This window comes from Mixophyes fleayi, chromosome 1 (genome assembly GCF_038048845.1).
Source record: "Mixophyes fleayi isolate aMixFle1 chromosome 1, aMixFle1.hap1, whole genome shotgun sequence".
Taxonomy (NCBI): domain Eukaryota; kingdom Metazoa; phylum Chordata; class Amphibia; order Anura; family Limnodynastidae; genus Mixophyes; species Mixophyes fleayi.
Window position 1 is genome coordinate 335,849,219 of NC_134402.1, and position 26,232 is coordinate 335,875,450.

At 40.7% G+C, this 26,232-nt stretch overlaps 1 protein-coding gene across 1 annotated transcript; it reads right to left on the bottom strand.

The window, feature by feature from the left end:
* Nucleotides 1-1,182: 1,182 nt before the first annotated feature.
* COQ5 (coenzyme Q5, methyltransferase) lies at nucleotides 1,183-26,210 on the bottom strand. Its single transcript, XM_075215049.1, has 7 exons — nucleotides 25,923-26,210; nucleotides 20,569-20,718; nucleotides 14,156-14,380; nucleotides 9,239-9,345; nucleotides 5,913-6,001; nucleotides 2,709-2,820; nucleotides 1,183-2,209 (listed from the first exon to the last, which is right to left on the bottom strand). Exons 1-7 carry the CDS (start codon nucleotides 26,074-26,076, stop codon nucleotides 2,108-2,110), a joined length of 939 nt encoding a protein of 312 aa, XP_075071150.1. The 5' UTR covers nucleotides 26,077-26,210; the 3' UTR covers nucleotides 1,183-2,107.
* Nucleotides 26,211-26,232: the final 22 nt, after the last annotated feature.

Below are 26,232 nucleotides of genomic sequence, written 5' to 3' on the forward strand. Positions count from 1 at the left end.
AAAAGGAGTATTACAAAGGATCTGAGGATTTATAAATAGGTAAGTGGAAGCATCCAGCGAGACGCCGACGTGCGTTTCGCTATATGTGCTTAGTCGTGGCTATATGGCTATATTATAGAGACTCTTTATTATACCCTTGACCATTCATTTATATTATCTAAACCAGACGTGGTGAGATAATTTGATCCATTGGGCCAATTAATATTGTTATATATACTAATAGGATCTAGTATAAGGATGTTATTATTGATTAATGGGATGGAGTAGAGCATCCAGTGAACTTTTAAGTACACAACACGTTTTAACTTTTTTCATTTCATTTTATATTTCGCTGATAAGTCAGTAATAAAAGTTACGTCTTAAGTGTTCCATACTCCTTTTAAGATTTAGAGCATTTGTGCACCCACTAAACCCTTCTTTCATTAAACTTTCATCTGCCTCTCTAAGGAATGGTAGCACCCCGTACATAATAAAATATTAATATGTAAAAGGCAACACGGGATATGCTCTATCATTAGTGCGACTTATGTAGGCCCCCCTTTTTCCCCGTCCCTTTATCCTTTGAAACATTTTAAATGCAGCCAAGTGTCAAATAGCCAGCGGCTGGGAAAACACATAGCCACTTACACTAACCCATGTGATCAATAGAGGATGAATAATCTAATGAGTACATAACGCGTATATTACACAACGCCTTGAACAGTTTCATGAGTGCTTGGTCTCCATGGACCACGCATTTTAAGGCCGAACCTCTCTAACAAAACCTGAAGTTATCATATAAATATTACTTAACCTGGCAGGGTGATCCCAAAGCACCTCACCTACTCCTACCCCATAGCTTCCCCCCACCCGCACCCTGGCCAACCAAAATACATCTCCTGGAGGAAAAAAACCCTGAATCCCCAACTGCCCTCCTCTTGCCGTAACAGAGGCCTTTCATAACATGAGAATATGTATATTAAATATACATAGATCCCTTAATTAATTGCAAACAAATACATTAGTTATAAATTGATTTAGATGTACTTGGCAGCAGCAATGAGATGTCTCTACAATTGTACTAATGCAGTTTGACCTATAACCTTCCCCCAACCTACCCCCATTTACTTTCTGTACCTCCCTCCACCCTCTATTAAAAATATTTTGAGAAATCAATAGTCATTTAAATAACAATAATAGAAAAACATTATTACAGTTTATTATACTCTGCAATTGTTATGTTTACACTGGGATTATCTGCAGTGTGTGCTTAGCAAAATCTGGATTCTTATTCTGAACATAACAAAAAGAAGTGATTCATTCTACAATGAATAAAGCTTAAAAAGCTATACTCATGGGTGGAGTTTAACTTATTGAAGAATTATTCTAATGCTTTCAAAGACTAATGCATTGGTCACCTATTCAAAGTGCATGATGCATGGATTTTATCAAACACTGCAATTAAGCCATGAAGTAGAAGTAATAACTCCAAACTTCATACAGTGAAGAAATTATACTATGAGATTACTATAAAAAGATTATCATGGGTTTGGCTTGTCAGTTTTTGTGATGTCACTCAGTTGTGAGGTTTACAGCAATAAAACCACCAGCACAATGGCAGCATATTTATAATGTGCCAACATATCCTGCAGCACCGTGCAAATCATTGCACTTCACATCAATTTCTACAATAGCTTTTAAATAGGACTTGCATAATAATTTGAGAGTGTGTCCTCCAAACAATGTGTTCCTATAATTTCAACGTCCGTGCAAACTTTACCACCTCAGGACTATCTCGCATGCAACAGTAGCGGAAAAACATGAGCCAGGAAAAATGTTTTACCATTAAAACGTTTTAATGTAAATAAAATGTATATTTTCCAGCTACTATCGCTACACTGTCAAATTATCACACGCAGCTGAACACAGTATTTATCACTGCTACAATCCCCAGAGTGACAGTTTTTTTTTCTTTTATCTATTTGTCTATTGTACAGCTTCTGAAATGAAAAAAACCTTTAGTAAAAAAATAAATTACAGCATGTATTCACCAAAAATAGTCTGCATATCATTATAGATCATTATGGCTGATTTACATCATTGTAAGAGTGTTTTACTGCTGTCTGTATCACAATTTGAAACCGGAGTGGACTGCAACAACACCAGACGTTAGGTTGTGATAGTTGACCTTGAAAAAGCCAGCATCTTCAATCATCTCTTTAAATTCCTCCTAGAGTGAAGGAAAAAACAGGCGAAGACAATGAAAAAAAAATCTGTATTAATCCACGCAGCATAATACAGCCACAGATTCCTCCGCTAGCTTAGTGCTGTCCACATTTTTGACTATGTGACCCACCTAAAACTATAGTATTTTAACTTCTTTTGCAAGATGTACCTCATACAAAGATCATATACAGGAGTATATGGATGTTCACAAGGCCTGGGTAAAGGGGAGGGATTCTCTAGAAGGATGCATTCTGTCCATGGGCCTCCAGTTGGAGAACATTACACTACACTACAATGTCCTCTAATACTTTGTCCCAGTATCAATGCTTTGTAGCTGCTCCTAATCCTGACTGGTGTCATTTCACTCTACTTAGATCAGACATTAGTTTATAATAATCTATGCATACCTATACAGGCGATAAAATAGTAGAAGTAATGAATACAACAAGCAGTCAGTAAGTGTACATGTAACTCTTTCCCACACTGAACATCACAAATGGTACCTGAGGAGGGAAGCGCCTGATACTCTCCACTAGGTATTGATACGATTTCCAGTCTCCAGCAATGACTTCCCCAAGCACTGGTATAACCTGGAAACTATATAGGTCATAAAGCCTGCCAAGAAGATGGGAACAGGTTGGATGTATGAACTTGTTTTCTTGTGGAGACAGTTTTCAGACATATTTTGGTTAAACACTATGAATGACGCAAGGAGCTGCCTGCACACAAACTGGTCACAGTCACACCTAACTGTGGAAATGTAAAAAAAGAATAATACAACAAATAGGAAGGAATAGGCAAAGCGTTTTACCTATTCCTTCCTTTTTATTGTATTTTTCCACACATTTTATTGGGATGTCTGTTGCAATGCGTTGTGAATGCTCTAGTGTTCCAATTGGCTAACAGTTAATCCAGCCCTGTGCACATCCTAATATGCTGGTTGGTTACTCAGGTTGGTTTTAGTCTTACACACAGACATCTGAGGTAAAAAAAAATACAACAGGTACATCTATTGACACTGGAACTAGCAAATGTCATTACCAGACTGTGCAAATCTTATCACTGATATTTTTATGGATAAAAGGTTTGTTTGTTTTTTACTCACCATTAAGCTCCCCCACAAGCCCAAGTCTATTTGTGTTCTAGATTATTGAATTAGTGTTGTATACTTAAAATTTAATTTATCCATATAGTATAATATGACTGACTTATGCTCTGCAGTCCTTCTGTATGTTTTCTTAATTTTTTTCTGAATTGTTATACGTTTTCTTAGGTACCACTATTTACTAAGTGGATTCCTGCTGATTTTGTTAGTGCTAGACAGAGTAATGTCCTAGAAAAGAAGGTTGGTCATTCATACCCTCCCCTTTATACTATTTTTTCCTCCTGATGAAGTCTGAACATCTAACCAGACGAAACGCGTTGAGGAGTGTCTAAGGACCTTTCCATCATCTGTTTGGATATCGTGGTACTAGTGTGGTGGGAGCGCTGCAGAGATCTACATATGAGCTGATTGATATCTATGCATACATCTCTGAATACATCCCAGATGAGTACCTAAAGATACCAAAATATGTTTGTTACCTTGTGTTTTTATAATTATACACTTGGATGAGTGACGTTACTGGTAACAGCTGCTCAGATTTGGAGTTTTCCATTGAACTGATTCATACATCTTCTGGTTCTATCATCTGGTACGCAGATATATGTTTATTGGTGATTACATTGGTGGCATTGAACACAGTGTGCTGTCACTTTTGTATATATCTAATCACCCTTTCGGTTTCATTAGCCCTATCGGAGAGAAGTTATTATATTTGAGTATACATCTGACTCATCCACTTTACTCTCTCTTATTACAATATTTTATTGTGGTAATACACTATGTGGCGCCGTGTTTCCTTTATTCCTTTATATATATATATATATATATATATATATATATATATATATATATATATATATATATATATATATATATATATATATATATATATATATATATATATATATATATATATACACACACACACACACACACACACACACACACTAAATAAATCTGTGTGTCTAAGAAACTTCTAAGTGACCAATTACTAATTGGACACTAAAGAAAAAGTCCCAAAATTATATATATATATATATACATATATATATACATACATATATATATATATATATATATATATATACATATATATATATATATATATATATATATACACACACACACACACACACACACACGTTAACCCGTGCATGATACTCATGCATTCTAGTCAAATCAAGCTACTTAAGGTCTTAAAAAGGTTCTTGTCATGCATTTGGGCCTAGCCCAGGCCTCCTCAGGGGAAGAGCGTTACTTCCCGACGCAAGCGCCCTTTTTAATGTGCGTTCATGAGGTAAAATTACCTCACGAAAATGAGTTTGACCCCTCAACTCGTAAATTTAGCCTTTACTACCCCTCCCACGGGGGGAAAGGGGGATGATGAAAGTTAACTGACTTCACTATTCTAATTTTTTTTGTCAAATAATGTCACTATACCAAATTTCAGGTCAATTGGATGAGCCCTTTCTGAGAAAATAGTTTTTTACACACACACACACACGCACTAACACACGCCGCTAGGCTTTTACTTTTATATATTAGATAATGCTAAGAATTTAGTAGGTCAGTGTATAACTCCGCCCAGCAGGTGGCGCTGCAGCTTGTTTGTTTTTTTTCCACACACAGACACACGCCACTAGGCTTTTATATTATAGATATGTATGTGGCTTGTTAACACCATTTGCAAACTTCCTACAGGATAACAGAACCTCTTTTACTGCACATTAATATATATGCAGTTCTATCTTTTGTTTGTATGAATACTATGTGACATTTTATGTCTGCTTTTTAAACTGTATAGGTTCATCTGCCCTATTCACACATCAGATGCAGCAACAAATGACACATGGTCCTGAGGCTCACAAACTGTTGCTTAATCTAAATCAATAAAACCCACAAACACAGGGTTTCAAAACCCTTTTTTCTTTAAAGCAAAACTAAAAACCATGTACCCCTTTGCGATGGTAAATGTTTTTCGCATTAGATTTAAGTAGGTATTATTCTTTCCCTATAAAATAATGTTATGTAGCACCCTTTAAATATTCAAAACATGTCCCTTAAGAGGCTAAATACCAGGTGCTGCAAAGTCAGGCAATGTGCTACCTATGCTACATGTTCATAATCACAAAGCTCAGTTTTACCCCTAAAGTATGTGGAAATCTAGGTGTGTCACCTTTAGCCATTTTCAAATCAATTACTAACATATCAGTAACAACAAGGGGTATATTTACTAAACTGCGGGTTTGAAAAAGTGGAGATGTTGCCTATAGCAACCAATCAGATTCTAGCTGTCATTTTGTAGAATGTACTAAATAAATAAAAGCTAAAATCTGATTGGTTGCTATAGGCAACATCTCCACTTTTTCAAACCTGCAGTTTAGTAAATATACCTCCAACACTAGGATTCCCATGTGCCCTAGTTCAACGTCAAGATTACCCTGAATTTGGAATGGTTTTTTATATGTGTATTATTTATTGCATATGCAACCCACAAAAGAGCATGGACTGACCAGGATTTCTGTTTCAAGCAAGAGGTCCTAACAATGACTAGAATAATGACAAAGTTAATGTATGCCCATAGTAATAACTAATCCAGTACCTGGCTACTAGTGGGTTGGTGACTTGACTGAATTCCAAGCATAAGAATCTTCCTCCTGGTTTCAACACACGATATGCTTCTTCAAGGGCCTTTAGAGAAAGAGTGGCAGAACATATACAGGGGCGTGTACACAACAAAAAGGCTAGAGATCGCTACCGTTAACAAACAGATTTTACAACATACTTATCAATCAACTAGTCTTTGGCAAGTTTTAAAATTTGATGACTCTAATCTGATATGACAAATATATACCCTGACATAGTGAAGCTGTGTGTGAAAAAGTAAGTACACCCATGATTTAGTAGCTTGTAAAATAACCTTCATCAGCAATAATTTGAAGTAATCAGATTCAGCGCTGTTCTCAGATTCTTACATTGTATATGAGGAATTTTGGTCCACTGCTCCTTCACTGCTTCAGTTTATTGATGTTTGAGGGCATTTGTTTAGGCACAGCTCTCTTAAGGTCCCGTCACAGAATAGTTTTGTGAGTATATTTACTAAACTGCAGGTTTGAAAAAGTGGAGATGTTGCCTATAGCAACCAATCAGATTCTAGCTGTCATTTTGTAGAATGTACTAAATAAATGATAACTAGAATCTGATCTACACTTTTTCAAACCCGCAGTTTAGTAAATATACCTCGTGGTGTGGTCTATGACTTGGCTATTTCTTTTTCAGCCATTCAGTTGTACATTTCCTGTTGTGCTCGGAATCATGTTTCTGTTGCACGATTCAATTTCGGCCAAGCTGCAGTTGTCTGTCAGATGTCCTCATATTTTCCTCTAGTATATTATGGTATAAAGTGGAAGTCATTTTGGACTCAAAGATTGTGAGTGATGATTCATCATGCAATACCATCAGGGAGGTGTCTGGCTCCAAATTTATTCTGCAGCAGGACAAGGACCCCAAACATACAGCCAAAGACATTAAGAACTATCCTTATCATTGTGAAGATACGTGTTCCCAAATCACTCAGACATGGTATTAAAGGAAAAATAGAAGGATGATTTAAGAAGGTAAAGACACAGTCAAATCAGTCTGCTGCTGAAGGAAAAGCGGGGACAGTGAAGCATGACAGAGCCCACCGGTATCTCCGACTATAGCCCAAGAGCAGTGGAGATGAGTATGACCCTGACACTTCGGAGGAGAGCGGTTCAGACACCAGCGGTGATGCCCCGTTGCCCAACAGCGCAGCAGAGTGCAGGTACCCAGAGGTAAGTTCTATGTACGACCATTCTCAACCTTCTGCTAGCCGTGTTTTAAACACAGAGGGTCGGAGAGACGACGCAGTGTCTGTCCAAACGCTATCCAGAAACAGTGATGGCTCCAGGGTGTATAACAAAAAGTAGTACTGACTGTACTGTGAGAAGCCCTCTTAAAAATTGTCAGGCACATGGAGCATGTTCACTGCAATGAGACTGAAGTAGCCTGGGCCTTGATATTCCCCAAGCACTCGCAAGAAAGGTGCATGCAAATGGCGCATCTTCACATTAGGGGCAACTTTGCACACAATGCTGAGGTAATGAGGGCAGGCCATGGCCTTCTGGTCCCATGCAAACTTCCAGACAAAGAGATGGATGCTGAAGGCTTCATGCACTGTGTAGCCTGCCAGGGCTTGTTTGCAAGGAAATACCTTGACGACACATGAAGAGATGTAAGCTAAACCCAAGGGGCAACAAGCTCACACCTGGCAAGAACAGAGTCCAGTCACTGTGCGCTTTTGCTCAGCCTGTTCCACCTGACATCAGTGGTGGCTTTTAGAAACTCTTGAGTGACATGACCCAGGATAAAGTCTTACTCGCAGTCAAAAATGCTCAATGCATCATTCAGATGGAACAGCATCTGTTCAACTGGGTTGGATCAGATGTTGGCAGGCACGAGTACATAAGTCAGAAGTTTAGAGAAATGGGCAGGCTACTGCTACAGGCCAGAAGAGCTACCCCTTTGGAGAGGATGGAAGACTTTACCGCCCCATCAAACTTTCTGCAAGTAGTAGACCGCAGTGAAGCTGGTAGCTGGCTATGACGAGGAGACAGGTACATTTAAGACGCCCTTGCTGGCACTCAAGATCGGGCACGGCCTGCAAAAGATAGTGAGCATTTTGGAGTGCCGAGCCATGATGGAGGGCTGCACTGCTGCGGTTGAAAACACACGAAATTTCAGGAAGCTATGTGAGGCGAGATGGAACAAGTTGATCTCATCGGCTGCCTTGAAAACTCTTAAGGAGTCCAAGTGAAACATGCCTTAGCTCTTACCTTTCACAGACGATGTAAAAAAGATGCACTTGAACCTTGATGAGAAGCAGCAAGCTTACCGAAGTGGACTATTCACCGAGGCTACGGTTAACCACTGTGGGCACTACTTGCAAAAGTCACCCTGGCACAGGTGATCTTGTTCAATCGAAGAAGGGAAGGGGAAGTTTCAAAAATGTTGCGGACTACCTTCTCCTCAAGAGATACCTCGGATCTCCACGAAGATGGGTCCCTAGCGCTTTCCGAGGTTGAGAGGAAGCTCTACCGTCACTTCACTCGGATTGAAATTCGAGGAAAACGAGGGAGAAAAGTCTCCATCCTGCTGACACCAGCCATGCAACCTGCAACGGAACGTCTCGCAGAAAAGCGTGACAAATGTGGAGTGGATAGCCAAAATGTCTACATGTTCGCCAGACCAGCTGCCTTGTCACACTTCAGAGTCTCCGATTGCACACAACTGTTTGCCCGAGAGTGTGGGGCCAAGCATCCCCACATGCTGTCTGCCACGAAGCTTCAAAAGCACATTGCCACTCTCTCAAAGGTCCTCAACCTAAACGACACAGAACTGGACCAATTGGCAGACTTCCTTGGGCACGACACCAGGGTGCACCGGCGGGTGTGGTACGGCATATAGATGCCGAGAAGAACGACAAGACTCACCCCGACGTGACTATTCCGAAGGAGCTGGTTCTCGACTCTGCCCGATGATGACTCCTCTTCACCCGGACAGTAGTGATCAAACTTGCTGAATTGATGATGGCTAGGTGTCAGTGTAAGCGGGCATGTGGATGTCCTCAGACAGTCAAAATACATGACACTTTCCCCATCTTGCAGTCCGTGTCAGTACTTTATGCAAAGTCAAATTGTAAATCTCATGTGGTAACTCTGGTGACAAACCGCGCCTACACATACCCCTATGATTATTCTGTCGACAGGGCATTAGTAAAGGGGTGTCCCTATACAACATGTTCCAGACATGGGTCCTCACAAAGCAAAAAAAAACCCGTGTGTGTGTGTGTAGATATAGACATAATAAGATTTGAAGCTACACCATTGGTTTTTGTTACTTACTCACCTTGTCTATATGGGTTACATTTCGGATTCCAAAGGCAATAGTATAAACATCAAACTTCTCATCAGCAAAGGGCAACTCTTCAGCATCCCCAGCTACCCAAGATAGACCTTAGTGAGAAAAACCACAACTACTTAAAGAACCCATATACAAAAAAAATTCTCTTGGTTTTATTTTAATAAAAAGATCTATGAGTTGAACAATACATGGAACAATCGAAATATTATACATTTCTCATACTGAGTACGCACAGAAAAGAGATCACTTAATTATGATGGTCCAATCTGCACACAAAAATAGCCATACAATGATTTTCAAGTAATGTGCAGTAAACATGAGCAAGTTTCACATTTCTGAATTATATTTTGGATTGTGTCATTAAAGATCTTTTATGTCACACATGTAGCAGTAATTGTATGATTTAACAGAATAGAACTGAATGCATTGTAAGTAAAAATGGTGTGTCAGTTGCCACTTATTGCATGTGACACATGTCAACAGATACTGTTTGGCAAGGATATTAAGGATCTTTATTAAGGTGTTACAAGGTTTAACAGTTCTCCAATTCCTTACCCCACTATAATAACTAGGAAGACATATCTTGGACTTCCACCATTCCTGAGAATTAGTGACCAAGTTGTGTATTGTAAATAAATATACCTAACTAAAAGGCTTATGCTCAATATACACTTCTCCAACCAGCAGTGCACAGAATAGGATCAAACTATGATGACATGGTTCTAATACTATTTTACTAACAAAATAAATGTATTTCATTTGTTGCTCATCTTGTAGAAGTGCTCAGTATTCTGGTTACTTAACTTCTGAATGAATGAATTATGCCAGTCCATAATAAAAGTGACAAAGTGTTAGTAAGCTATTGGTTGGTATTACACATTTTCACAATTTAAATTGAAATTACCTACTCTTCCACAATCTAGGGTAATATAGTTTACTGGTGCCTATAAACAGTGGAATCAGCCATTTTATGGGCAACCTCCTGATAGCTAAGTGAGGTCACTAATTATTATAATCTTTTATTTATAAGGCGCCACAAAGGGACTGCAGTGCCGTATATAGAGCATGTAATAACAGTACAGGGTAACAATACATGGCATAATACAAAAACAAAGTGCAGTAAAAGCAAAGTGCAAAGAGTATAAACAAGTACCAACTTAGCAGAGAAAGGTGCATAGGGCAAAGAGGTAAAAGTGAATTCCAGTGTACAGATAGAAAGGGAAGGGCAGAAGGGAGGTGGGGAGTGAATAAGGGTTGACGCTTGTGCCCTGTGGGCACCACATACAGTGGGCACCACATACAGGATCAGGGCAGAGATGGAGAAGTGGAGGCAAGGGAGTAGAGGAAAAATAGAAGCAGGAGTCAAGTGACGAAATGGAGAAAAGAGGCGGAGGGCGAAAGACAAAGGTAAAAAGGATGAGGAGGATACGAGGAAAGAGGGCCCTGCTCAAGGGAGCTTACAATCTAAAGGTGAGAGAAAGACTGACAGGAGACACAGCGTAGCAAGATGGGGTAAGGGACGAGAACTCTGAGGGAAAGGAAGTAGAAAGGAACGAGGTATAGAGAGGTTAGCATAGAATGATAGAGAAGAGGGTTAGAGGAGGTCAGGGTAAGGCAGACGAATTGTAGGCTAATCTGAACAGACGGGTTTTGAGGGAGCGTTTAAAGTTTGACAGGCTAGGGGAAAGCCTGATAGAACGGGGGAGATCATTCCAGAAAAGGGGAGCAGCACGGGAATAGTCTTGAATGCGGGAATGAGAGGTGGTCGTTGGAAAACTGCAGTGGGCGAGAAGAAGTACGAGTGGAGATGAGGTTGTAGAGATATGGAGCAGTGGAGTTAGAGAGGACTTTTTAGGTGAGGGTGAGGCGTTTGAAGAGGATTCTGAAGTGGAGGGGGAGCCAGTGTAGGGCTTGAGAGAGAGGAGGCACATGAGGACTGGCGGGAGAGGTAGATAAGTCGGGCTGCAGCATTAAGTATGGACTGAAGAGGAACGAGACGGGTACGGGGAAGATCAGTGAGAAGGAGATTGCAGTAATCAAGGCGGGAGATGATCAGAGAATGGATGAAAGTTTTGGTGGCCTCAGAGGAAAGGAAGGGTCTGATCCAGGCCATATTGTGGAGATGGAAGCAGCAGGATTGGGATTGAATGTGAAGGAGAGGGAGGAGTCAAGGGTGACCCCAATGCATTGAACTTGGGGTGACAAAGAGATGATGGTAGAACCAATAGAAATGGAGAGTGTGGGAGGTCAGGAGTCTCTAGAGGGAAGGAAGATGATAAGTTCAGATTTGGCCATATTGAGTTTAAGGAAATGTTGGGACATCCAGGAGGAAATGGCAGAGAGGCAACAGGACACCTTATTATTAAGGATGGGAAGGGAAAGAACAGGATAAAAAGGTAGATTTGGGTGTCATCAGCATAGAGGTGGTACTGGAGGCCGAAGAAGCTGATAAGATTACCCAGTGAAGAGGTGTACAAAGAAAAGAGCAGAGGGTCAAGGACGGAGTCCTGAGGGACTCCTACTGGGGAAGAGGCGGAGGAGAAGTCAGAGATAGAGACAGTTTCTTCTAGTAAACTAGTAGGCAGCACTCTCAGAAATATTGTTTAGCCTACGCAGTTGCTGCCTCCACTGTATATAGGCAAAGGTTACACTTAAATAAGTTCTCTACCCAAGAAAGATTGTAATAAGCATTGTGTGGGCTGCATTTATTAGGTACTGGGCACCTGCCTTCCTCTTCAGTCTCCCTGTCCTGTCAAGGGAACACTGGTGTTATGAACCAGAAGTGCACCATAATTTACCTATGGGATGTCCCAGGATTCTGTTTGCAGAAGTAACAGTGTGAATGCACAGTGACCCGAGTGCCATGACACCCTACAGCAGGGGTCGGCGGCAACCCCCGGCACGTGTGCCAGACGTGGCACGCTGACCACTTTTGTCTGGCACGCCGAGGCTTAAGCTGCTTCAATAAAACAGCCGGTGATGGCTGAAACAGACCTTCTGCGCATGCGCAGAAGCTCCGTTTCGGCCATCACCGGCTGCTTTACTGAAGCAGCTTCATTACCAATACTTCATTATGCCACAGTGAAGCTGCTTCATTACTGAAGCAGCTTCAGCAAAGCAGCCCGTGATGGCCGAAACGAAGCTTCTGCGCATGCGCAGAAGGTCCGTTTCAGCCATCACCGGCTGTTTTATTGAAGCAGCTCCCAGGTTTCTGAGTCTACAAAGGTAAGTAAGGGCAGCAAATTGAGGGGCACATATACTTGGCATACTTTTTATTTGTGGGGGCAACTGTGGCATACTATGTATTTCTGGGGGCAACTGTGGCATGCTATCTATTTCTGGGGGCAACTGTGACATACTATCTATTTCTGGGGGCAACTGTGACATGCTATCTATTTCTGGGGGCAACTGTGGCATGCTAGCTATTTCTGGAGGCAACTGTGGCATGCTATGTATTTCTGGGGGCACCTGTGGCATACTATGTGTTTCTGGGGGCAACTGTAGCATACTATATATTTATGGGGGCAACTGTGGCATACTATGTATTTCTGGGGCAACTGTGGCATGCTATGTATTTCGGGGGGCATTTGTGGCAAGCTATGTATTTCGGGGGGCATTTGTGGCAAGCTATGTATTTCTGGGGGCAACTGTGGCAAAGTATGAATTGTGGGCACAACTATGAGGCATAAGATGAATTGGGGACACAATTATGAGGTATGATGTGAACTGGGGCACTACTGTGCGGCATAACGTTTTTTTGCGGAGAGGGGAGGGGGCAGCTACAAATTGGCCGGGCCTGCTTGGTGGCCCGAGTCCTCACTGGAGACCTATCTTTGTAAATAATTTTTTTATTTTAAAAGTACTTTTTTTAAAAAAAAAATTATTGAGTGCAGGGGGATTGGTAGTGGCTAAATCCCCTTCAGCTCAGGTATCTTCAGACGCCAGGTCATGTGACTGCAGTGGTCACATGGTACTCGGTGGGCTGCTGGATATCTTCCCATGCTGTGCAGTGGAGAATAAGGTAAGAAGAAGGTGTGCTGGAGAGGGGGCATTTGTGACTAAAGGTGATGGAGAGGGGCATGTGTGACGAAAGGTGCTGGGCAGAGGGGGGGCGAGTGTGATTAAAGCATGTGGGCAGAGGGAGACACGTGTGATTAAAGCATGTGGGCAGAGGGGACATATGTGAGCAAAGCTGCTGAGCAAGGGGGCATGTGTGAGTAATGCATTTTTCTGTAAGAGGGTGGCCTGGTGCTTTTCACCTGCTAGACATGCCCCCAATGATGTACTGCCACGCCCCCAATTGTATGACCACTTGCATGGTAAAAAAATGTTGTGGAGCGGTGGCGCAACATTTTTTTTTACCATGCTTGACTATAAAGGGAGACACATGAAGTTGCTGTACTGGGGCCATGAATTTCTCTAGGCAGCCGTGTATGTATGTATGTATGTATGTATGTATGTATATATATATATATATATATATATATATATATATATATATATATATGATCACACCCAACTGGCACACCTGGGCTTCACTAGATTTTAGCCGGCGCTCTGATAGAAAAAGGTTGCCAACCCCTGCCCTACAGGTGAAATTTGATTTTTTTTCCCCTCTCTTTTTTTGGGGGTGCTGCCATGAAGGTGATCCTGTATAGTAACCCCATTACCTCTCTTCCATGAAAGGCAGACTACTGAGAAAAGCAATAAAAAAAGCGGACTTAAAAAATGGTTCCTATATTTTACACCCATAATACACATTAATAAAAATAGGGGGAAACCCCTGTAACAATTAAAAAAGTAATTACAATTTTCTAGGACAAAGGCTGGGGTAGATTAGGATTGGCTATGCAGTCTGATACAAAGACATCTGTCTAACATTTTCCTTTAAATGCAGCTCACCTTCAGTGTTACCTAGACTTAATGACCGCTGTTTCCCAACCTTCAGCATTTCTTTGTTTATATCACAAACAACAGCCTGAGAACCCATCAATGATCCTTTCTGCTCCTGACTATAAGACCTTGAGATGTCCGACCAAGACAGATTCTGCTGCAAGTTCAACTCATTGCGAATTCGTTTTTCCCTCTGTGCGTGGATATAATTAACAAAGCGAAAGGCAATGTCTCCTGTAAAACAAAATGAAACAAATGAAGGCGACCATTGTAAATGTAGTTTGAATACACCATTCACCTCTGACTTAAAGTATGTAAAATGGAGGGATGGTTGGAATAGTTATGGGAAGGAGCGTTTAAATTTACCTACAGTGCTCTTTTAAAGGTATTAATCATTAAAAATAAACATAATAGTTCTGTTTGATATACACTGAATGTATAGGTCCTTGAATTTGTTTGATTTGATTGTTATGGATACTATCTTGGACTGATGTTTACTATTGACCTCTCAAAAATAAAACTTTAAAAAAAAAAAAAAAATAAACAGAATATGTTCTTACTATTTTTGATTACAAAGTACCACTTTACGTCAGAGGATTTTATTTTTATTAAACATTACTTAAAGCAGTGTTTTGATAGATATTTAAGTAACAGGTTTTAATTTTATGGCAGCTGACATATCATTTCAGTTTTAGACTTTGAATATTAGAAGCTTAACCTCTAAAAACAAATTTTATTTGCTTAACTGCATACTATGACAGAACGTAAATACTGACAAAGTTTAATGCTATAGCCCTGTATGGGCAATAAACAAACTTACATTGGCGATCCGCAATGTTCCTCAACATCGCGGCTAAGCATTTTTACTATTACTACAATAAAATCTCTGCTCATTTTCCCCCCATAGAGGTGCGAGGAAAAATCAGCGGAGATTTCTGTAAAAATCTCGCAGCCGAGATGTTCAGAATGAACATGGCAGCTAACGGAATTCCCCCACACAGAGTTATATATACATTTAATCTTTGACAGTCCTTAACATTGTTGACCTTTATGAAGATGACCACTTTCCCACTGGCAGTCTAATGAACGCCTGGCTTTGCCAGCAGTTTTAGTATTGCCTTTATTTTATCTAAATAAATATTTACATTAAAGGAATGTAAAGGGGAAAAATAGGTAAAGTGTGCCTGTCAGGTGCCAATTAATCTACCAGTATGTGGATTGTGGGAAATAAAACGGAGCACCTGGAGGAAACCCACACAATCACTGGTAAACATACACATGTCATACAGATGGGGATCAGGCAACAATGCTAACTACTGTGCCTCCCATAATAATCTATAACAGCCATTATAAGATCATCATATGTGCAGCCTTGTAGTTTTATGGTATGGTTACCCTCAATTTGTTTGTTTTAGAATTGTATTACTTTGTTTGTAGTGTGGGATTAGTGGGGGTTAATTCATGAAAGTGGTCACATGGCTTTTTGAACCTATTTAAACAGCAGTCCAAGGCTGTTAGCTAGTGAGGATTTATTCGAAGTGTAATTACTAATTTAGTTAGTATAGTAAGCAATATACGAGAGGAGAACAGGAGGGGAACCTTTTACCTGCAAACACTACTACATGAGGACAACATTCCACAATCTGCCTGAGCTCTGATATCCTCCACCACTTGCATTGACAACTGCCTGGACACTCCCTGCTAATCTGTTTCTCACACTTATTTTGGCTGCTGTAGTTTTAATAGCACTTGCTGCTTCCACTTATGCTGATTGTTTTCCCACCTTTAAACCACACTGTTGCCCCACTTAGCTTGTATTTTTAACTGGCTCCCTCTTGTCCTGTGAACTTACATAACCAGCATAGTGCACTTTGTATGATATGCTTTATGTTATAATATTGCCTTCCAATCATGCCTAAAGTCACTGTCTAATCTAACTGTTTCTCTTACCACACCCATCTGATTTCTCTGCTGTCCTTACTGCTTCCTATTCCCTGGCTCATGCTTTACATATTTTCCTCCTCTTTTCTCTCCTACCGCTTCACTCACCTTTCTTTCTCTCACCACTTCCTCACTTCACTTGTTAGCCCTTACCATCCTTGATTTCTGGATTACTTTTACCTGTCTATTCCACACCTTCTCTAGCTTTATCATGATTTGCTCCTCTCTAACTTCTGTCCTCTCCCTCTATCCCTCTGCCCAACCTTTCCATAGTCTTCCTCCTTTTCACTCCTCTCTTCTCTTCTGTGCCCCTGATCTGACTCGCTGCTCCCCCATCTTTTCCTCTCTCCTCCTTTTCCCCACTCACACCCTTTCCCTCTTGTCCCCTTCACTGCTCTTCTCTCAGTGTCAGTCTGCTCCTACCTACCACCTCCCTCTCTTCCCCCCAGGTAATCTATTCCCTCACGTCACTCCTACCTTCTGCCTCTCCCATTCATAAACCCCCTTATCTGCCCCATCTCAACTCCTCCCTCACGTCACTCCTACCTTCTGCCTCTCCCATTTATAAACCCCCTTATCTGCCCCATCTTCACTCCTCCCCCAACGCCTACTCCCCTGACAAATCCCCTCTTATTTCTGCTTCTCATCCAATTCCTACCCTCTCTCCCTGTCATGCCCCTTGCTCCATATCATAATCACCCTTGCAGTCGAGCAACCACAACAATCTCATCCACATCTCTCCTCTTCCCTCTTTTCCTCTATCCTGTGGTCTCTGGAAAGCCAGGTGAGTTTGCAACAAATTGACCTCTATCCATGATCTCTTAATCTCTAGATGCTTCAACCTGCTTGCCATCACTGAAACCTGGCTATCCCCTGTGGACACTACTTCTCCTGCTGCTCTTTCTTTTGGGGGCTTGTCCTTCTCCCACACACCCAGACCTGGGGAACAGCAAGTTGGTGGCGTCGGCATACTTCTCTCCTTCTGCTGCTCTTTTCGGGTTCTTCCCCCTTGTCCCCCCCATCTCTTTTTCCTCCTTTGAGTTTCACTCTATTCGCCTATTCCACTCAATCCACCTACATGTTGCTGTTATCTACCGTCCTCCCAATTCCTTGATCACTTTGCCACCTGGCTCCCTCATTTTCTACAGCAACATTATTGGCAGTAATATAGGCTTTTCCATTCCTAGTAGCGCTGGTCATATAATTCAGTGAATAGCTGAGCAATTGCTACAGTTAGCATACACTTGTGATGGGAATATAAGATTAAATATAAGGCTTTTGGATCCTAGTCTATTACTAGTCATATTTATTAAGGGAGACTAACAAGCCTATATCTGATAGGGGTATTACCAATAGGTTAGACCCCGTTTATTACATAATATGAGAATGGATGCAGTTCCTACATGGATATTTAATATATGTTTCAGGCAACCATCAGATAGTGATACCCTAAAGTAACATTATTTACAGTAATATAGGCTTTTCCATTGTTTTTCACCCTTTGGAAGGGATATATATGCTAGTCCCTATTTCCATAAATATATGGCTATATGACATCCTATTTTAACATCATTCAATGTATATTTTCCATCTTGTATAATACACTTCTCGTGTTAATAGGAGACATAAGGATTGGATCAATTTTGAATAATAGAGCCCTGCTTTTTCTGCTGGCTCCACAATCTGTGGTTATTTTTAAAACACTACTTCAATATTCTTTCCCATCATTCTTTCTATTTTTATATTTCACTTCTTACCAATGAGGGCATTAGTACTATTTGTACTGATTTGTTTTTAAGACAATACATTTAATAAAGGCATTTGCCCGGTACAATATTTATATGTTTATTTAGATTAGATAGGAGTGCTCTGACAATCCATTACTTTTCTTTCCTATTCCCTTTCATGTTACAAATGGAAAGAGCACCCCCTCATTGCAATAGTATATTTTTCATATAGTCATTTTCTCTCCTTTGATCTTCCCTCCCTCATCTTGGTGGACTTTAATATCCCTATAGACAATCCCTCAGACCCTGATGCCTCCAAACTTCTCTCCCTCTCCTCCTCCCTTGGTCTCTCTCAATGGACCTCCTCTCCCTCCCACCGCAGTGGCCACTCCCTAGATCTGTTTTTTTCAAGTCTGTACTGTCTCTGACCTCATTAATTCACCTTTTCTTCTCTCGGACCACCATCTCCTCTCTTTTAGCATCTCTCCTCCCCTCTCACCGTCCCCATCCTGCAAGGTTACTCTCACCAGGCATAATCTTGACACAGTTGATCCTACCACTTTCTCCTCCTCCCTTAGCTCGCTCCTCTCACCCATCTTTCTTGCCCCGATGAGGCTGTCTCGTTTTACAATCACACTCTTATCCCTGCACTTGACTCTGTCACAACTGTCACCATCAAGCTTTGTCGGTCCCCGCCGAAACCGTGGCACTCTAAACTTACCTGCTATCTTCAAAAATGCTCTCGCAGTGCAGAACGGCTCTGGAGAAAGTCACACACTCATGCTGACTTCCTCCACTTCAAGTTCATACTTGCCTCTTACAGTTCAGCCCTATCGCTCTCTAAACAATCTTTCTTTAAAGCTCTCATTTCTTCCCAATCCTCCAACCCCTGTCGGCTTTTTGCCATCTTCAACTCCCTCCTCTCCCCTTCCCCTCTCCCCCCAACGCTCTTTGCTGTCGACTTTGCTACTCATTTCACCTCCAAGATTGAGTCTATACGTCATGACATCTCCCTGCAGTCCCTTCTTACCCCACCCTCTCCCCCCTCCCTGCCCACTCTGTCCCCCTTCCCACCCTTCTCTGCGACTGCTATCTCCTTTCTCCCCACCCCTCTTGCTAGCTCACCCTCCTTCTCTTCCTTCACTCCGGTATCTGCAGATAAAGTCCATATCCTTCTCTCTTCCTCTCCCCCCTCCACTTGCCCACAGGACCCAACACTGTCCTCTCCTGGTTTTCCTCTTACCTCACCATTCACTCCTTCTCTATCTCTACACATGACTCCACATCCCCCACTCTTCTCCTACCTGTTGGCGTTCCTCAAGGTTCCTTTCTTGGCCCCCCCGCTTTTCTCCCTCTACACCTCCTCCCTAGGTGTCCTCATCTGCTCCTTTGACCTCCAGTACCACCTCTATGCTGATGATACCCAAATCTTTCTTTCATCCACTGACCTTCCCTTCTGTCTCGTGTCTCCTGCTGTCTCTCAGCCATCTCATCTTGGATGTCCCAACGCTTCCTTAAACTCAATATTTCCAAGACTGAACTTATTGTCTTCCCCCCTTCCAGGACTCTCCCACCTTCCCCCCTTTCTATTTCTGTTAATAATACTACCCTCGTTTCTGTCCCTTAAGTCTGATGCCTTGGGGTCATCCTTGATTCCTCCCTCTCCTTCAAGCCTCACATTATGTCCCTCTCAAAATACTGCTACTTCCACCTTCAGAATATATCCAAAATTCGCCCCTTTCTCACCACGGAAGCTACGAAAATCCTTGTTCACTCGCTTGTAATCTCTCTCCTTGACTACTGTAACCTCCTTCTCTGTGGCCTACCTGATTCTCACCTTGATCCTCTTAAGTCTATCCTCAATGCTGCTGCCCGCCTCATTTTTCTCTCCCGCCGCCTTATCTGTGCTGCTTCCCTCCAACAGTCACTACATTGGCTCCACATGGCCTACAAAATTAAATTTAAACTTCTCACCCTCACAGCTCTTAATCAATCCTCCCCTCCCTACATCTCCAATCTCATCTCTACCTACACTCCTAGCCGCACCCTCCGCTCTGCCTCTGACCGCTGCCTCACTGATCACTTTTTCTCACTCCCATCTCCAGGACTTTTCACGGGCTGCTCCAGCTGTGGAACGATCTTCCATGTTTCATCAGGTTAGCATCTACTCTCAAAGGCTTCAAGTGTGCCCTTAAGACTCATTTCTTTACTCAAGTCTATCAGTCCTCCTCCTAACTATCTCCCCCAGTTAGTACCACCCTATTTGTGTCTCCCCTTTCCTTTTAGGATGTAAGCTCTCAGAAGCAGGGCCCTCTTTCCTTGTGTACTCCTTTTACTATTCCAACACCCTCTGTACCTAGGGCTAGGGAAGCAGGCCAATATTTTCTTAAGCTTTGGCCTACTTTTCGCTAATTTCTACCATCACTTTCACTCATTGTCCCAGTAATAATTGGATTTGCATTACCATGTTACCATGTCTGTGTATATATTTTTGTTCTTTCTGTATCATGTTATGTCATGGATCACTGTCTTTGGTATGTTATGTAAGGCGCTGCGGACCCTTTGTGGCGCCTTATAAATTAAAGATAATAATAAAATAAGACTTGATAAAACAGCTCTATATGATAAAGTGAAACCATAGCCTTGCTTTTGCATACATATAGCAATGCATAGCTAAATGCACCTGTAAAGAATAAACAGTATAAGTTGCCTCATTTTAAAATTAAGCACTTCCATGAAAATACAACCTGTTACCTGTTCCTCCTGCTACATCTAGTAGCTGAGTGCCCGGTGTTGGGTGCATGAGACGTACCAGCCAGTCCTTCCACAACCGATGTATTCCAAGGCTCATTGAGTCATTCATTACATCATAGTTCTGAGAAACACTCTCAAAGACACGATACACTAAGAATGTAATCAAAAGTAAAAAGCAATTAGAATATAAACATTTGCACTTTGGTCATATATTTACGGATACCTATACAAAGTGGCATCATAGGATTTATAATTATTTGATAACATGAAGCAAAGATAAGCAAATTTAAAAGGGCCACTAAACCAAAAATATGTATTTTTTGTGTGCATCAGGCACCAAAACCTTTCAGATAGAGTTGCACAGGTTGTAGATGTACAGCCAACCTGGAGGATCTGTTATCTGTTTTAAGGTTGACATGGTGACTTTCCTTGTCATACGCCTGTTGGACGTTTTGCAATTCTGGTGAATATGGCAATTTTCTGTCTTCAAAATAAATTGCACCCCCTCTAAAATTATACATATTATGGAATTAGACAACCTGCGGTATTCAAACCTGGAATCTAGATCTTTATACTCCAGACTAAATTGAGACAATGGGGCTTATAGTGTGGGCACAAAAAACAAAAAAAAGACCAAAGTCTGGTATAGAAGCCCGGAATGACAGATTAAGAGATAAAATATATAAATTAAGGGGTGTGTGTGTGTGTGGGGGGGTGTTCTTATAGTAGCACAGCATTTGCACACTGATATTACTTTGTTTCATATTTTAGTTTTAAATAAGGTGCTTTTATCATGGACCAGACAACCTTTTTCGTTATCATTATTCACCAGGTGAAGCATCGCCGGGCAACGGTAAACAATTATCTGATAATGAAAAATTATGGCTAATTATATATATATATATATATATATATATATTATTTTATTTTTCCCATCAAAGCCTCCACTGACAGTGCTTTCTCTTTGGACCTACAAAAGCGGGAGGACATTGAGCTCACTCCCTGCCATGTGAGTAGAGAACTGAAAAGTGTGGCTCTGCAGGTGGGATTGTGTGTTGTAATGAGGACATAGGAGTGTGCAGTGTGGTGTACCCTCTGGTACTATCACATATTTCCTAATATTTTGTGTTGTGTGTTTTATATCTATAATAAAAGAGTGCATCTTGCACTCATCATTTGCCTAGGTAATTTATTTAATCAATGTCAATGTACCAGAAAGGCCAAGGGTAATGCATAGGTCTGACCTGCGGGCAGACCAGTTGGCTGGTTAGGTAAACAGAAAAACATTACCGCGGTATCCTCCGATATAGTTTATAAGTATTACTTTATAGCAAAAACAAAATTACAGATTCCGCAGGCGCACTATTCAAAGATGCAGCTACTAATCTCGAAGCATTTATACCCAAAAAAGCTAAAATCATAATAAAAATATAAAGAAAATGGAGTTAAGATCTAGCGCTTCTTCTAAAAGTCAAGGAACCAAACAATTTCATATAAATATATCAAAAGCTAAAATAAATCCTTAAAGAACTAACACATAATCATATACATAAAACATACATTTCCTCTTTCCCTCTTTATTATATGAATTGGAGCGTATAAGAAAAACCACACGTGTTATATATGAAGAGGAGTTCTTTTGGAGATTTGCAATAACGTGGATAACTGGAAACAAGTCTTTACTACATACATATAGACGACTGTGGTTGGAGAAGTTACGGGGAGGAAATTCAGGGCTTTAATAGCATATAAATCAGAAGAGGCTCTCGATCAGTGGATCCACAAAAGTTTGACTTTTTGAATCTTTTTATGCATATGGATTATGTCCGGGGAAAACGCAGGATTTGTAGAGGGGGGTTTCCACACCACCCCACCAGTGGGCGTGACCAGCATGCATGTGGGGCGTGGCTATAATATAAGAAAGTGCTTGGCTGCTCTCCAACTCTTCCTTTCCCTATAATATACATAGGCAATGCTGCATGCAATACTGTTAGGTGCACGCAGCTCTCCCTTTTCAAGCAGAGCCGTGTGAAGCGAGGGCAGGGTCCAGCCACCTCAATTATACAGTGCCCCAGGCTTGGATGGGGGTTTCCAGGCACTAGGAAACTTCCCCTCGGTTTGCCTATGTATGTGTTAGTTCTTTAAGGATTTATTTTAGCAATTGATATATTTATATGAAATTGCTTGGTTCCTTGACTTTTAGAAGAAGCGCTAGATCTTATCCTCCATTTTCTTTAGATTTTTATTATGATTTTATCTTTTTTGGGTATAAATGCTTTGAGATAAGTAGCTGCATTTATTACTTTATAGCAACCTTTTGTTAATACTAACTACCGTTTTACACTCTTTGTGGCAAGCACTACAACACAGTAAAGGTCTTACATGCAAAGCTGGTCTGCAGCTTAGATCTTTGTTGAGCTATGCCTATGCTCAGTTAAAGGGTTACATATTTAATTACTTAATTATAATTAAACTGCACACCTTTACTAGTATACTATACTAACCTTGATGTAATATATTACTACAGTTCACCCAGAGCTGACTCTCAGGCCAGGTAACCACTAGTGTTTATAAGTGCAAAGCAAACACCCATTTGTTAAAATAGAATGCATTCCATTCAATGTGTCCATACCCGTTTGTGTTTGCACTTGCTCCCACCTACAGCTGCATTGCATTCTTTTGGATGCTTCTTGTTCCATTTCATTGCATTCAAAGCATGTCACACGCTTGAAGTAGTCCACTCATGAACACATTTCGTACATATCCTCTAGGGGTTTAAACAAGCGTTTTTACCAGTGTTGTGCTTTATTTTTCCCCCTTCATTTCCGTAGCCTATTCATTTCAATGGTGTTTATACAGGTCTTAGAAATTCCAATTAAATGATTGGACTATAGAAATTAATGGGGGCTAAAGATATCAATGGGCCATAAATATCAATGGACCTGCACAGCACTGGTAATTGTTTCTTCTTTCTGATTGGCTGAGTGGCTAAGGAGAATTAAGTATCATTCTGTGGCAGGTGCAGAACTGAATAGTTTGCATCATCTTAATTCAATCTTCATTTTATTTTTTCTTCCAGTGAATTACAAGAAAAGGATTTTGCTTGGTTTACTATTTGGATTTAAAGAAGAAAATATGGGTTTGGTTCTCCCTTTAGGATTTCAAATTAAGGACATTTTCCATGGTTTTAAATGGTTCAAGAATTACCATTGGATTATGGCGGAATATAGTGGTGAATGAGGGTAATGAGTAGCGTCATTTCAATTTATGTATGTACTGTATATTTGTAGCAAAACTTTCCATGTTTCCAGTATTGACATAAGCCTATTTAGTTCATAGTGTGCACGTTTCTTTGTTTTTATGTACATTTGTATATGTTTCAGTGTTCATAAAATATATTATAGTTTGTGATAAGTATATTTGATTTGGTGTCTAAGGATGAACATTAGAGCTTTTTCAGTTAGCAATGGTGTTCATAGTGCTCCATGCTGACACGTTGAAGTGAAGGGAAAATGTTTCTTCCGTCAGTCAGGAATGATTAAAGTCTGAAGTGCAAATGAAAACCATGTGTGAAAACGCATATAAACCCGTATGTCAATACTGGAAACATGGAAAACGTTGATACAAATACAGAGTACATGCATCACTAAAAATGAAATAACGATGCCTTTTAGTAAGCAACAATGGTTAAAAAAGTTACATCTAAAGTATATACAACCAGGAAAATAAGCTTGTACCAAACAAACTATATATTTGGTTTTGTTTTGCTATTTTTGAAAAAAATACAATTTTTTTTGGTCTAAAATAACCTAATTTAGTGCTCCACCAGTTTCTTGGATAAGTGAGGTAATTCTAAAGCTAATAAATTATGAAAAAAACAGTTTAATCCCTATTAGGCCGTCCTTAATTCTAACACTTGCCTGCAAATTATACAGACAAACCTGGTTGTCTTCCTCCTCCATCTTTGACTATTGGCAATGTAGCCATCATTTTTGGGTGTATATTACACCCTCCACTTGTAGTTAAATAGAAAAAAAACAGCCTGCATAGACTGAACAATATAACAAATAAATGGACCAAGGTAGTTTGGTGGCTGTCTATGAACCCCCCCCCTGCACTTGTAGTTAAATAGAAAAAAAGCAACCTGCATAGACTGTAGAATGGAATATTAAAAGAAATGGACAAAGGCAGTTTGGTATCTGTCTGCATCAGACCCCCTCTCCACTAGGAGTAAAATAGAAAACGATTCTGCCGTTATAGAGTCTAGAATATAAATAGAAATTGAGAAAGGCAATTTGGTATCTGTCTGCATCATCCTCATCATTAGCACCTACACAAATCTCCCCCTCATCCTCTTCTAATTCCAAAGTGGCATCCTTAATTTGTGTATCACCAGCTACACTCGGGCTGTTCAGGCACACATCAACAGAACTTCTGAAAGGGCCCCTCTTTATGGGTACACTAACAGAATGCTCACGATTAGACATACCACTGGTGGATGGACTCTCCCCAGGGATTGGTGTCATTTCTGATTCAGAGCAAACATTATCCTCTAATGCCTTACTGTTATCTTGCACCACTTTTATACTCCAAATTACTTGGTCTTGCTTGGTCACGAGTGACCGTACAAGAAGAAGGCTTGGTAACATTTTTTGATCTGCCACTAATAGAGAAAGGTGAAGGCCTCATTCTCTCTTTGCCACTGCATGTGTAGAATGGCATGTTGGCAATTTTTTTTTTTATCGGCAGTTAACTTTTTTCCTCAGTTGCACTTCTTTCTCGCTTCAACAGCCTGCTCGGCTCGGTACTCGGATAGGCAAACTTCGGGTGGGTTCGGATCTTGGGGAACCGAGCCCGCCCATCTCTAATTATAACACTGCCTTTCATCAAACTATTAATATTTATCTATTTAGACAGTGTGCAGAATCTAAATATAGGATCTATGGCAATGATGAATTTAGAATCAGAAATGATAAATAACTGATTATAAATAACTAAAAATACAAGTCAGCCTTTCTTTGCTGGAATAATGTAAACTAAAAACTCAATATATGATGTAACTCTAAACTCATAGTAACATAGTTGATGAGGTTGAAAAAAAGACACCAGTCCATCAAGTTCAACCTATTTTGGTTCTCCTGCGATCCTGCACTTATATTTGAAATTAATCCAGAGTAAGCAACCGCCAATCTGTTTCAATTGTGAAAATCCCACCATAAACTCAATATATTATGTTTATTTATGTTTGTAGTTATTTTAAAAGACTGTGAAAGTAAATTAGTATACAAATAATACAACAGCTCATGTCTTAACGAAGTGCCATGCCAAAACACTGGTCTATCTCAGTTATTTACCTCTCTCTCCCTTCTCTTCTTCAGACACAGTCTGGAAACCGAAATGTGTCTCCTTCCCGTGGCTCTGTGTATAATGAGATCGTGGGCACACAGCCCTCACAAACCTCCATGCAGCTGGGCAGCAGCCAGTGACAGTTCTGATGGGCGCCGCCATGTTGCCCCCTCCAGCCCTGGTGCCCTCTCTGCTCTATGCAAAAGACTGGCTTTGATTATAGAATCGCTGTGTTAGGCCCGAGAAACTACAACTCCCAGAAACCCCGCGGCTCGGTCACACCCCCACTATATAAGCTCGTCATCCGGGTATCTGGTA